This window comes from Zea mays, chromosome 1 (genome assembly GCF_902167145.1).
Source record: "Zea mays cultivar B73 chromosome 1, Zm-B73-REFERENCE-NAM-5.0, whole genome shotgun sequence".
Lineage (NCBI taxonomy): Eukaryota > Viridiplantae > Streptophyta > Magnoliopsida > Poales > Poaceae > Zea > Zea mays.
This window is the reverse complement of record NC_050096.1, coordinates 49,248,120-49,262,627: the sequence shown is the minus strand read 5'-3', so window position 1 is coordinate 49,262,627 and position 14,508 is coordinate 49,248,120. Positions and strand designations below refer to the sequence as shown.

Sequence of the window (14,508 nt, the reverse complement as noted above, 5' to 3'; positions counted from 1 at the left end):
CGTTTGTTGTTCTTGCCCATGGTGGAAATGCAAGGAGAGGAAGAAAGCAAGCAGCGGAGAACAGCGAGAGATGTGAAAAAACCAGAGAGGCAAAGGCACTATTTATAGAAGAAGAAGGCAACCGCTCGCCTCCAACCACGGTCACTGAACAGTCGCGAAGCATTCAATACACACTTCAACCCGTCTGAAGACACGTCAGGCGGCTGACGCCGTTTCACGCAACGCAACACCCATTGGGACTCCAGTCAACAACACGGATGATATGATTACGCCCGCTGTCACATCACATTACTACTCAGAAGCAGCCGGCTAAAACACTCAGCGTACCAAGCCGTCCCTTGCCCACACCCATTGGGGGGACGCCCAGGAATTATCAGTATATTTTTCAAAACTGTCACAACCGTGCAGGGCATGCAATGAATACCTCAAGACAAAAATGAGATATCAGTAAGGATCAAAGGAAAGCCAAATATAGCCGGTGAAGTACAAAATCTGACCGACAGAAGCGACGTGAAGACTAGCCAGGGAACGTCCATCAAATGTCCAATCAGTCGCAGAGCAAATAAATTGCACCACCTAGCAAGATATGGGCGGATCACGAACTCGGCTGCAAAAGACAAAATACATGCTGACCTCTGAAGCATAATATTGATGACATAATGCTGACCTCTGAAGCATAATATTGATGACATAATGCTGACCTCTAGAGCATAATGTGGATGACATAATGTCGACTTCTAAGGCAGAAAAGATAACCCTCAGCAAAAAGACACGAAAGGAAGACCTTCGAGTGGATTATCTTCAAAAATCCACTCGAAGCTCGGGGGCTACACCCATTGGGTGCACCTCCGGTGCACCCAATGAATCACCATTTCAAGAGAAGACAACACCAACTTCTAAGGCATAAGGCAAGATTGAAGACAAGATTGATCCTCAACCAAAGTACAAGTGGAAAATAAAGATAATTTTTGATGAAGACCTTCGAGTGGATTATTTTCCAAAATCCACTCGAAGCTCGGGGGCTACACCCATTGGGTGCACCTCCGGTGCACCCAATGAAGTCCAGGGTCCTACAATAAGAAATGCCGACCTCTAAGGCACAAGCATGAAACAAGGCTCCAGTTTACGAGTGATCTAAGCAGAAGGAGACGGTGAAAAATCATTTTTACCGGACTGCTTGGAAAGCATCTCCTATCATAAACAAAGACCGCAAGCTAGACCTAGGATCTTTGGGCTGATTATTTTAAAATCAGCCCGAAGATCGGGGGCTTGTGGGGGACAGATATCCCCCGGGTTCACTGGAAGGATAAAAGACCTCACGAAAGGCCCAAGGGCCCAATAAATCGTAAGGTCACTCTTTCATGGGCCTGGGGAGGAGCGACCAGAGAAGCAGATCGACATAAGGCCGGGTTAGTGCAAGCCCGGATGGCCCCACAACGCTGAGCAAACGACCGCAACAGAAGATCCGACTTTCCCGCGCTAGAGCCCCGTACGACGTAACCAGGCGAGGATAAGTCGGCAGAATCATAGGAAGATAGACAAAAACGGTTCACTATCTTTTAGGTGCATATCCACATGTATTGCCTCACGGTCGAATATATAAGGCCTAGGGGGCACCCCTTCAGAACGATGAACCCCCATTACTATTCAACCATCCACTTCAACTCTCTACGCTTTAGAGAGCAATCTTGTAACCCATACGCAAAGCATACTCACCAGGACGTAGGGTATTACGCATCTCCAAGCGACCCGAACCTGTAAACATTGTCCATTGTTCCTCGTGCATCAGGCACGAACCATTTAGCTACAGTCGGCGACACCGTCCTACTCCTAAAACACCTTGAGGGGCAACCCCCGGGTGTGCGGTCGGACCCAAAACACCGACATAGTCCGTATTCTTGAAAATGTCATCTCAGTTCTCGAAACACGCTTCTTTTTTTAAAAAAATCTTTTGCTTGTGGTTAGTGTATATTACTTTTATCATTCTATAATTAGTTTATATATTTTAAATTCGTTTGATCTCACTAAACTCTAGTTTTACTCATAGCTGTGCGTCTGCGCTTACTACAAGTCTACAGCCTGCAGGTAGAGCGATGTGACCATATATTGGTTCGCAAGCTGCATGGGCCAAGATTTGTATAATGACGATTTCAAAAGCAAAAAGAAAATCTAGATGAGAAATAAATCTGGACAGACAAATCAGCGGCAACAACGAAAAAAATCTGGACAATAAAAAAACAAATCAGTGACAAAGACAAAAAATATTGAACACTCACAGTAGGGCTCGAACCCACAACCTTAAGGTTAAAAACCTTACGCTCTACCAACTGAGCTAGACAAGCTTTGTGGTTACACATTCAAGCTCAGCGTCATAGATCTTGGCGCCGAGCTCGGTGCCACGTCGGCGTCGCGTCAGCTGGTGGACGACAGCGCGACGGGTAGCTCGACGTCAAGATCTATGGCGCCGAGATGTGTAAACTCGGCGCCATAGCTCATGGCGCCGAGAAATGGGTCCAAAATTGCATTTAAGTTTTGTGGGGTCTAATTGGAAAATTTTGACAAAAAAGGACTCAAAAACAAAAAAATCGGGAAACGGCCAGCTAGGCCCGTCCTTTTGATCCTCCCTACTTGTCACCGACACGTACACAGAGCCAGCGTCGCCCCCACTTTTACTGCGACACAGAGCTGGACAGAACAGAGAGGAGTCTTTCGTAGCGGAGTGTGGAGACTGGAGAGTGGAGACGGAAGCCAAGCCTCCAAGGGGGCCGTCGCAGAACTCGCGCCACCGCCCGCCATGGCTTCGTCATCTAAGGCCTCCGACTCCTCCTCCCAACGATCCAAGGTGCAACCCAGGTTCACCGGCCGATCTCCCCAACCTGATTGGTTTCGATTCTCTTCCGCTTCATGTTTCCCTGTCTTCTGTGCCCTGCAGCGGTCGGATCAAGGGACGGGCAGGGAAGCCGCTCCCGCCTCTGTTGTCCCGATCCACGGGAACCTGACGCAGTTGATACGCCAAATCAAATCGAGGCGCCTCTTGTACATCAAGGTGAGCGACCGCGCCCGGCCCGATCATGTCACTGAAATTCCGGGGGAGTAGAGCGTCGGGTTTAGTTTCCTCAATCGGATGTGACGGTGGGTTGGGTATTTGGCTCTCTTTGCAGGAGAAATTGGAGGCGAACAGGAAGACGCTGCAGAGGCACTCCTGCGCGCTGTTCGACGTGGCAGCGGCGGCGGAGGTGGCGTCGAGGGGCAGCGATGGCGGCAACGCTTTGTCGCAGCGAGCGGCGGAGGGACAGTTCAGGCTCGCTGGGTCAGACCTGGCACACGGGATAGGGGAGAGGGACGTGGTGTACATGCAGGAGGAGAACCTGGCGTCCGGGACGCTCGTGCTCTCCAGCTCGGGCGCTGCCGCGCAGCGGACAGTCGTGCGGTTCGTGAAGCTGCCGTTGGTTGAGAGGATCCCTCCGTACACCACTTGGATCTTCCTGGACAAGTATGGTTTTGTTGCCTACATCCCTCCTCCTTCTGATTACGTCTTATTATGACGCGTCACATTTTTTGTTGGAGTTCATGACCTCATGTGCCAAATTAATCTTAGCGTGAGGTTATGGGCTGTATAATCGACAATGCATGTGCTTATATGATATGCTCCCAAACCAATGCAGGAGTACTTTAGTCATATGATAAAATATAAAACTTTTGGGGGAAAACAGCAAATTTCCATACCCTTTACTGTGGGAACTCTATCAGCATCTTTGATATTCATTTTATATCTTCATTACCATCACACATCTGACACTTTAGATATTTGTATTCTTCTATTCATATGTTTTCCAAATGGGATGACCAAGGACACTATTTTGTGATATTCATGGTCACTCTTAAGGGAGATTGGATTGTAGTTGTGTGCATGCAACATTGTTGATATAAAATCTTAGAATAACTATCGCATCCTTTTTCTTTTTGATATTTTACTATCTTTTAAATAACACAGCGCAGAAATCAAAGAATGGCTGATGATCAGTCAGTTGTTGGTAGGAGAAGAATTTACTATGATCCAATCGGAAACGAGGCTCTGATCTGCAGTGACAGCGATGAAGAAATTCCAGAACCAGAGGAAGAGAAACACTTTTTCACAGAGGGAGAAGATCAATTGATATGGTAAGATCCTCATTAAAAATGGCATGGTAAATGAAATTAGAAAAAATATTTCAATATTCAAACAGGTTCTAAGCTCCCCCCCCCCCCCCCCCCCCCCCAAATGTAATATCAAGGCAAAATCCATGTATCAGAACCAGGCCGCTACATTCGCTGAAAGAAACCAGATATGTGGTGCTGAGGAAATTGGTTGCATGGCCTGCTTGATATGCCAAATTCCACCTGTTTGTTGCCTTGAGCATTATACATTCCCTGTAGGGCTATGCACTATGCAGTATAGTCTACTGAAAGTGGTTCAAGACAAGCTTTACTGTACAGTTCCCATGTTGTCTAAACATGGAATTTAGCTAATTTGCACACTGGAATAAGAAATTGACCTTTATTTTTCTATATGAATTCATGTTTATTTGATTTTTATGTAACTTCTACAGGAGAGCTACTCAAGAGCATGGGTTAAACCGAGAGGTTGTTAATGTCCTCTGCCAGTTTATTGATTCAACTCCATCAGAAATTGAGGTTGTTTACCTTTTTAATAAGATTTTAAGTTAGTGAAGTGACTTGTATACCATAAATGTTAACTGTCCCTATAAGATTCCCAAAATTTGATAGTGACTCTGCTTTTTCCTTAAAATGACAGGAAAGATCTGAAGTCCTATTTGAGAAAAATGAGAAAAACTCTGGATCTTCAGATAAGATAGAGAGGCAACTTTCTCTTGACAAAACTATGGATGCCGTTCTGGATTCTTTTGATAATCTCTTCTGCCGCAGATGCTTGGTATAGTTCCACTTCTGCCATTCTGTTGCTTTTATTTCCTGTTTTCAAGGCTGTGTTTTGCCGATTGGTTCAACTAAACTTTCAAGGTTGAGATTTACCTGGGACATTTGTTCACTCAGGTTTTTGATTGTCGCCTCCATGGTTGCTCACAGAATTTGGTATTCCCAGTAAGTAACAGTTCACTTGCATTTGAAATTTCTATTCTTTCCCTGCTAAGTAAATGAAAATATTTTGTTTGGCAGAGTGAGAAGCAACCCTACAGCTTTGAGCCTGATGAAAACAAGAAGCCATGTGGTCGTCAGTGCTACCTTCGAGTATGTCTCCTCATGAATGAAATTTACTACCATATTGGCTACTCCACTTCTAAATACTTGTTGTTTTAGCCTATTTCACTATCCTTCATCATCAACATAGCCTTTTAGTCCCAAGCAAGTTGGGGTAGGTTAGAGTTGAAACCCAACAAGATGTCACCAAAAGGGGAAAGAAAGAGAAAGGGGAGGGAAAAGCTTTTGAGAGCACAGAGCACTAAAAGGAAAAAAGGCCTAATCACGATTGGGACACGTGGATAGCTTCTTTCCAAGCACTTCTATCCAAACACAACTCCATTGTGATATTCCATTCCTTTAAGTTCCTTTTAATTGCCTCCCCCATGTCAAATTTGGTCGACCTCCATCTCTCTTCACATTATTGTCCCATCTTATGATGTCTCTATGCACCGGTAGCCTATTTCACAATCCATAAGAAACCTTTTTCCTACAACTTCTACATTATTTTGACCTATTTTTTCAGTGGCACCCTTATTATTTTTGACCAAGTTTAACCATGCTTATAAGAAAGAAAATATGTTTACAATGTCTGAAACTTGCTGGGGACACCAGCAAAGAAAGCATGATAAAACCACTAATAGCAGCAAATTGCTAAGAAATATATACATGCTTATATACGCATAAGCTTTATAAAAGGTTACCAAGAGTGTTACATCAAGATGATACAAAGTTTTGGTACAAACTTCTGGCCTCTGCCTAATGCACATAGCCAACCTAAAGGACTAAAAAAGAAACACAGCACCGTCCCAAAGCTAGCGGCAATCCGAACACTAGAGCGCCACCCATGCGCCCAGGAAAAAAAGCCGTGGCCGGAAATGAGATTAGTGATCTAGAATTTCATTACTGCAAGTGATGAGCACTGCTCTACTATCCTACTTTATGGAGCGGATGACGATGACAACGAGCAACAGTACATGTGAAATGGAGGGCCATTGGAATGGAGGGGTGGCATATTGGATGGAGCAGCTATGCTGTTGAATGCAGCATAGATGGCCACTACGTGTCAAGATGTGGTGGTGGTGAGGGGGCAGGTGCAGTGGCCACCTAGGGTTTCACAGAGGCAAGCAGAGCAAGGTGAACCGACGCAAGTTGGGGAGCGAGTGAACGGGGTGTGGTATCCGTTAGTGGTATTGCAAGTATATAACTAAAACTTATTATGGCATAATGCTACGCTCATGGCACATGGTTTACCAGGACAATTGGACCCAGAACCCATGGTTGATGTTAGCCAGAAAGCAGGCACACATCTCCACCTATTTTTTTTTCTAAGGAATAGAAATGCTTTAAATTGACTGAAGTGCCTAATACCTTTTCAACTATTTAGTGCATTTATCCCATTGAGTTTGTATATTTCTATAAAGATTCTTGGCAATTACCTGATTGTGTGCCAGGGCTAACTTAAATTTTAGTTTCCACAGTGGAGAGAAGGATTTCAAGAGATTCATGATGTTGGTCTTAGTGGCTGTGCAACATATAATATGGAATCAGGAACTGTCTCACACAAAGTTGATGTTAGTATTATGTCTGAATCAGAAGATTCAAACCGTGAGAAAGGCAACATTAGGTCCATGACACTAGTTGGAACCAGTGGATCAAAAATAATTTCTTCTGTTAGTGCTGAAGAAAGCACTACTCCGCCTTCAGCAGATACCTCTGAAACAGAGAATGCATCCTCTGATATGCCTCCCAGTAGTTTAAGGAAATACAAGATTTCAAAACGTGGACCTAGGTACAGGGAGCGTTCTCCTGGCAAAAGGCAGAAGGTTTTTACTTATGACATTTCTTTTGCAAGCAATATACTGAATAAACTTTCGATTCCGGAGATTCGCGACACAAGACTAGAGTCTAGAGAACCTGGAGGTGATAAACTACAAATTCTTGACGAGTCCACTAAGAAAACTTCAAGCAAAGATATCTGTGGAGAAAGCCCAATTACTACTACTGAAAATGTGGGAAGAGAGAGTAAAAAAGTATCTTCAACAAAGAATTTCTTGGAGCACACTCTTTCATGTTGGAGTGCCTTAGAGCGAGATCTATACTTGAAGGGCATAGAGATATTTGGAAAGAACAGGTAATTATATGTTATATGTAACTAAACACTTCATTTTATTATATTTTTAGTTTCCCTAGGCTTGTTGAAAAAAGGAGTTCCATCATTAGTTTAATTTGATGATTTGATCCTTTGTGTGCATCGGTCACAGCTGTCTCATTGCCAGAAACTTACTATCTGGTATGAAGACCTGCATGGAAGTGGCCAACTACATGTATAACAATGGTGCAGCAATGGCGAAGAGACCTCTCTTGAATAAATCCATCTCAGGCGACTTTGCAGAAACTGAACAAGACTACATGGTATGCACTTCCTTGTCCTGTTGGCTTGTGTGATTTACCTTATCATTTGGTATTCAATCAGATCAGAACAGTTAAAAGTGCGTAAACTCCCACATTGGTCTGCACTCAGCCTATTAACATGCTGTTGTGATTATGTTTGTTATGATTGGCCACAGAGTAGGGGTTTACGAGGGTTAAATATTAGGGTAATATGAGGATATTTTTTTTATCCTTTTGGGAGTAACTTTTGTGATAATGTTGAGCCAACAGGAGAAAAGCTAAGGAATTGCTAGTTTATACATGCCAGAAAACAGGTAACGTATGCTACTACGGGGGTATGTAAAACAACTTTCCTTTTGTGATCAGACCTGTTGCCACCCCTGTTACCAGATCAAAAGTAGGGTCATTAGATCAATGGTTGGAAACTGAGTTTTTCTTTATATATACTAAATAAATATAAAAAGGGCGTACCCAGTGCCGTAGGCTTCCCGCACTGTGCGGTGTCTGGGAAGGGTATCTTTAAGCGCCAAGCCTTACCTGCATAATATGCAGAGGCTGGGGTTCGAACCCGGGACCTTCCGGTTACAGAAGGTAGGCTCTACCGCTGCTCCAGGCCCGCCCTTCATACTAAATAAATATAAATAGATGAGAAAAAGACGAGGTGGCAATAAAACTCGCAGGTAGGGAAGGACCGCCTCCACGGTATTATATTAAGAAGAAGCTTAATTGGAGCCCCGACCGATAAAGGTCACGAAAGCTGCCCCCCGTGTAACATGAGGGTCTGCCCTCTATTAGGTCGGATCTTTACTCGTGCTTTGAGCCCTCCCAGCCCCTACACGAGGATTCGCCCCATATAGATCAGTCCATCTCGTGTGCACTGAACTAGGGAACCAGCGAGTGACATTTTCTAACCTCAACCTGAAATTCACTTCCAATGGAATTCAAACTCAGGACCTAAGGAGTGCTACTCAGAGTCTCAGACCACCTAACCAACTCATCTAGAGGAATAACCATGCATGCAGGTTCTAAGGCCTCATAGGCTGCTCTTCCCCACAGAGGCGGATCCATAGGGGGGGCAAAGTAGGCCATGGCCCCCCCTCAATTTTGTACACCCTTTTATGTATATGATTATTTAGTATTAAGTGTAGAAAAAAAAAATCAAAGTTTTAGATAGTATAGAGTCTTGTTCTAAATCTCTAAAACTAATAGCTAGTTGCTAAAATTAGTCGAGAGGTTTAGAATGGATCAACTAATTGTTAGTTATATTCCTCAAATAAATATTAGTTGTTAGATGCCACAACCCAGCTAAAACCAGTTAACAGTTAGTTATAAAGGTTTAGAACATGACATAAAACAACCATGTTATGAGCCTGCTCGTCTGATCCTCTCGGTCTAGTCCTTGCATCTACCTGTCTAACTCTAATCTTTTCGACACCACCTAAACCAGTCTGCTCGTTGTCCTGTTTTCGCCGCCGACCCATTCCCGATGCGACGCCACCCGACTTCGCCCCTTCCTGCCGCCTTCGTCCCTTGTTTTGTTTTTACATGACGTCAATCCGCTCGACAAGCTAGATCTCGCTCGTCGCAACGATATGACTTGTCCCATGCGGTTGACGGACATGGCGAACTAGAAAATCATGTCTCTCATGTGGTCTTTTTGGCCCCCCCTGAATTTTCGTCCTGCGTCCGCCACTGCTTCCCCAACATAAGCTCATGTGCTTAGTTGGCTGGTTTCATCAACTGGATATGCTTGTTTTGAACCTCCATTTCCGGATGCTTTTGTGAAGCAATAATCAGCACCATCTGCTTGGGCTGGACCATCCTTGTTCTCAGAACCCAAATCCAATTTTCCCCAGCAGCAGTTAGATGAAACTCCTTATCCACTTTCTTTTTCCCCTGATTAAACCAACTGGTGATCTGGGCTCATAACGCTAGTACCACCATGCCAGAGGTCAGCTTTTAAGACCCTGGCTCGACAAATGAAGTGACTAATATATGACCTCACTACCACTCCACAGTCAAAACTGACAAGTCAAAAATAAATAAATAACCAGCTAGGATTAGGGGTGGTAATGGATCACGATCTAAATGTTTCTTCACGATCCGTTTGAGCCCTTAATTAATTTTAGTCCAAAATGAATAGAAATAGCGCCCTATCCTTAAATTTTATAGTGTAAAATTTAGAGCCCACCTTAGCTAGGAGTCTTTTATTAGATTGGCTTGCCACCCTTGTTAATTTTTCGTCTCTGTTTCATATGGTTTCTTTTTCGTTGTTTTTATAAGCATCTCTATAGAGAAGGGTAGGCTTGGTGCAGTGGTGAGAGCTGTCTTACTGACTCACTAGGTCGTGGAACCAAAGCAGCCTCTCTATTTTTGCGGGAGACATGTTTGTCTCGGTTTATCACTTTCTAGACCTCACTCATGTGGGGGCTTCCAACACTAACCCTCTTTTTATAAGCATCTGCACAGTCCTTTCAGTATTTAAATTTATTTATTTCGCCTACTATTATTACAGCTCAAAAACCCTTTGTTTTTCTGTTGGTGCTGTTATGCTAGTAATAATATGATTATTTGTCCTTGTCTTCTAGGAGCAAGACATGGTTGCCAGAACAAGAATCTATCGTCGGAGGGGCCGCAATCGAAAGCTGAAATATACTTGGAAGTCTGCAGGGCATCCAACTGTTAGAAAAAGAATTGGTGATGGGAAGCAATGGTACACACAATATAACCCATGCGTGTGCCAGCAAATGTGTGGTAAAGATTGCCCCTGTGTGGAAAATGGAACTTGCTGCGAAAAGTACTGTGGGTGCGTCCCAAGTTATGCTAACTTTCCCTTTTTATTGGGCAGATAGATTTCTGTTGTTTCTTTACCCCGTTCTCCTAGTGATTAAGTATGATTTGACAATTATTTCGTGTATTTTTACTAATGAAAATGCAGAGTAAAAAATGATACTGATTTCATTTCTGAAGCCTCATTTGTCATGATTAATCAATAGGTGTTCGAAGAGCTGCAAAAACAAGTTTAGAGGCTGTCATTGTGCAAAAAGTCAATGCAGAAGCAGACAGTGCCCCTGTTTTGCAGCCAGTCGTGAATGTGATCCAGATGTTTGTAGGAATTGTTGGGTGAGGTAATCAGCACTGGTCTAATTAACAATCAACCTTTATGCATTCATGAACTAGTTAAAATAATCATACAACAGGGTCACGACTCAAGAAACTGTAATTTTTGTTAACTGCCTCTCTTGTTGTACCGTTGTATATTCAGATTTATGATTTCTACTATTACAGCTTATCACACATAACATGATATTTATTATCTTCAGCTGTGGAGATGGTTCACTAGGTGAGCCACCTGCCAGAGGTGATGGTTATCAGTGTGGAAATATGAAGCTCCTTTTGAAACAACAACAAAGGGTGAGGCTGAGTATATCCACGGTGCTATTTGTCCCTTTGTATCACTGTACTGTACTAATTCTAACTGCATTAATTGTTTACCATGGACCAGATTTTGTTAGGAAGATCTGATGTTGCAGGTTGGGGTGCATTCATCAAGGTCAGATAACCGAACAAAAAACCTCGAGTGTGATATTTTCTTTATTGTTCTGGCTAATTTCCTTTTTGTTTTTTTTTTTTGCAATATGTAGAATCCTGTAAATAAAAATGATTATCTTGGAGAATATACTGGTGAATTGATCTCTCACAAGGAAGCAGACAAACGTGGCAAAATTTATGACCGGGCAAACTCATCATTTCTGTTTGATTTAAATGACCAGGTGCTTCTTGTCCCTCCTCTCTTTCTTCTATGGATTGGAATATTTATTTAGTTCAAAGCAGTAAACTTGAATTCAATACTTTTATGCAGTATGTGTTGGATGCTTATCGCAAGGGGGACAAATTAAAGTTTGCAAATCACTCATCTAACCCCAACTGCTATGCAAAGGTAAGAATTGCAATTACTGAATACCGTTTAGATATACCATTTAGGGCTAGTTTAGCAACCCTATTTTTCCAAGAGATTTCCATTTTCCCAAGGGAAATTAGTTCATTTTCCCTTGGGAAAATAAAGTTGCCAAACTAGCCCTTAAATAGCGTTTGGTTCAAGTAGATGTAACACAACTTGATTACGTCAGGTAATAGGTCATGTTATCCAATGTCTGTTCCACATTTGTGTAATCGAGTCCCATGGGTAACCAGTACCATTCTATATAGAGAACGTATTCTCTGCTCATGGAGATTCCGTGCTCGTATAAACACTATAAATCTAGTGTATCAACGATGCCGGTATTTTTTTACTTACCTTCTTTGATGGCATAGGAGGTAAGTAAAAAATTGTCGGCATCGTTGTATTGCTCATGGATGCACCAGCTTTAAAGGCTCCGTGAGCACAGTAGATATACAAGATTAATACATCTCCTAACCTATGTAATCAAATAAAATTTCGTCCTTATGTCCCGCAATCTTGTCTGGTCTGCGTTTTCCTTACCATTTGGGCGACGAAACAGCTCGTTAGTTCTTTATTATGTTGCTCATCTTAAATTCATCATACTTTCCAGGTGATGCTGGTGGCTGGCGACCATCGGGTTGGTATCTATGCGAAGGAGCATATTGAGGCTAGTGAGGAACTCTTCTATGATTATCGTTATGGGCCTGACCAGGCTCCAGCTTGGGCTAGGAGACCCGAAGGGTCAAAGAAGGACGAAGCATCCGTCTCTCACCATCGAGCACACAAAGTTGCTCGATAGCTGAAGAGCAGCTCCGGATGATACAATATGCAGTAAATTATATATTTAATACATGATTTAGTCCTAGTTCATTATACGAGGACTTCGTTGGTAGATAAGCATATTGTATATTCATTAGTGAATAAACTCCCATACATCAAGTTGGGGAATAAGTGCATATAAATATTTTTTACCTTAGGTCGGAAGGTGACAAACTGACAACCTTGTTAGGTTGAGTAAAGTTAGTGCTTACAGGTTTTCAAACTGGTGTGGCCATTGCTAGAGTATCAAATAGCTGAGATGGCTACAACTATAGCCTTGTTTGTATTTTTTTTTGGCAAGAGGGATGGAATTTATTTGCCAAATGTACACATTGTTGCAGGAAGTATTTAATGATTTAGGAGGTGTTCTTCAGTCACCCTCCTAAATTTTAGAAATTAAACTTTAGTCTCTAAAATTTCTGTTTAGGAGGTCTCATTTAGTCATACAGTGTGGTAATTTAGAAACTAAAAGTGACTAAATTTTAGTCAACCAAAGTTTAGGAGGTGTAAACCAAACACCCCTCAGTACGAGTGTTTCTAGAACCTAAAACTAGGGTATTTGCATGTCACATTATTGGCTGTAGAGAGGGTGCAGACTGCAGAGACAAGCATGATTGATTGATTGTACAGTTACGCCCTCTTTTCAAATATTAAAAAGAACATTTATAGGCAAGGCTAAACGTCTGTTTGTTTGGGATTATAACCTATCTAGATTATATAATCTAACTTACGGTCTGTGTTTAAGATTATAATATGCTCAAATTATATAATCTATCTATCCCTAGTTTCCAAGACATGATATGCTTCATCAGGATAGAAGGGGGTCTTCCGAAGCTCGTACAGTTAACAGTGTGGTTCTCAATCCAAGTACATATATCAGGGTTTGAGGGGCTGACCTAAGATACTGAAGCTGTGCAAAGAAACCAGAAAATTTGTTTACATTTTGTTGTTTTCACACTTGTACTACCTTTGTAGCAATGAACCATAAGGGCATGCACCCTTCGTAAATCTATAAATGTAACTATGTCGAGTGTAACAGAAAGAAAAAAAAATCATGAATACCTTCATATGAAAGCAGAATAAAACACTTAGTAAAGATAAAAAGACTTCGAAGTCCTTCACGTGAAAGATAGAGTTAAAAATAAAAACAACTAGTAAAGATGAAAAAACTCTAAAATCCTTAAAATGAAAGGCAAACTAAAAAAATACATGCAATGTTTACATGCCCAACCAAAAAAAAAGTGCTCGAGCCTAATAGAACGCGCATGCCAATGCACTACGCGAAAAGTAAGCATGCCTATCAGCACACTTATGCACATATAGACCCGCAGAGGAGGGAGAGTCGTCGAAAAATGCATGACCAAGCTCATTTTACACGATGTGGATAGTTGAACGTATTCACGTAAAATGCGTCCATTACATATCACGACAGCTAATTCAGAATTCAGAATCGACCCAGTAATAGATTCAAGTATCATGTTTTGCATGCACTCAGTGATGGAGGATGGTAAAATCGAGGTATTGCTAATGTAACAACGAAAGAAAAATTTACAACACAATCTAAAATATCTCATAAGTAATTTATAGCTATGGGGAATGCTTCAAAACGGAGAAGGGGAGAAAATGAGATGGAAAAAAAGAAGGGGCGGAGCCCTGCTTCTCCCGCGTTGCGCTCCTGTTCATCGTCGGCCCGTAGCGACTCGCGCGCGGATCTTGGGCCGCCCCCTTCGCATCCTTGCTTTGGGCGGTCTTCTGCGGTGTCGTCTTCGCTCGGCCCAGAGCGGCAGGCAGTTGAAGCGGCGCACAATGGGCGATTTCCTTCAGGTACGCGTCTAGGGTTTCTGTCCGACTACGTGGGTTCGCATTCTTTCCCTCATCTCGTGTCGTGTCTCTCTCGTCTCTGGTCTCTCCCGTGTTCGTCGCGTGCTAGTTTCTGCGGTGGTTGGGTTTTCTCTCCGTTTCGTCCGCCGACAATTGCCGAGGAGTGGCCCCTCCCGGGTCTCTCGGCGGCTCCGCTCCAGATGGATCCGAAGAATCGTAACCCTAACTGGGACCGTTGGGGGCCGAAAGAAGCCCCGCAGGGTTCCCAATCTTGGGGAAAAAACCGGAGCCTCAGCTGGCGTTTGAAGCCGGGGTCTGGAAAACCCGAGAGCAAG

General features: G+C 42.9%; 1 protein-coding gene and 1 non-coding gene across 7 annotated transcripts; one reads left to right on the top strand and one right to left on the bottom strand.

The window, feature by feature from the left end:
- Positions 1 to 2,269: 2,269 nt before the first annotated feature.
- On the bottom strand, positions 2,270 to 2,342 carry TRNAK-UUU (transfer RNA lysine (anticodon UUU)). The gene has a single exon. It is a non-coding gene; the product is annotated as a tRNA-Lys (tRNA).
- A 301-nt stretch (positions 2,343 to 2,643) lies between these two features.
- On the top strand, positions 2,644 to 12,744 carry LOC541955 (enhancer of zeste 3). 6 transcript variants are annotated; one of them, XM_035960914.1, is made up of 17 exons: positions 2,644 to 2,842; positions 2,933 to 3,046; positions 3,162 to 3,493; positions 3,995 to 4,161; positions 4,590 to 4,674; positions 4,796 to 4,933; positions 5,053 to 5,100; positions 5,176 to 5,247; positions 6,678 to 7,330; positions 7,461 to 7,611; positions 10,179 to 10,396; positions 10,587 to 10,718; positions 10,914 to 11,004; positions 11,096 to 11,143; positions 11,235 to 11,363; positions 11,453 to 11,530; positions 12,144 to 12,744. In XM_035960914.1, exons 4-17 carry the CDS (start codon positions 4,010 to 4,012, stop codon positions 12,330 to 12,332), a joined length of 2,184 nt encoding a protein of 727 aa, XP_035816807.1. In that variant the 5' UTR covers positions 2,644 to 2,842; positions 2,933 to 3,046; positions 3,162 to 3,493; positions 3,995 to 4,009; the 3' UTR covers positions 12,333 to 12,744.
- The last annotated feature ends 1,764 nt before the right edge of the window (positions 12,745 to 14,508 follow it).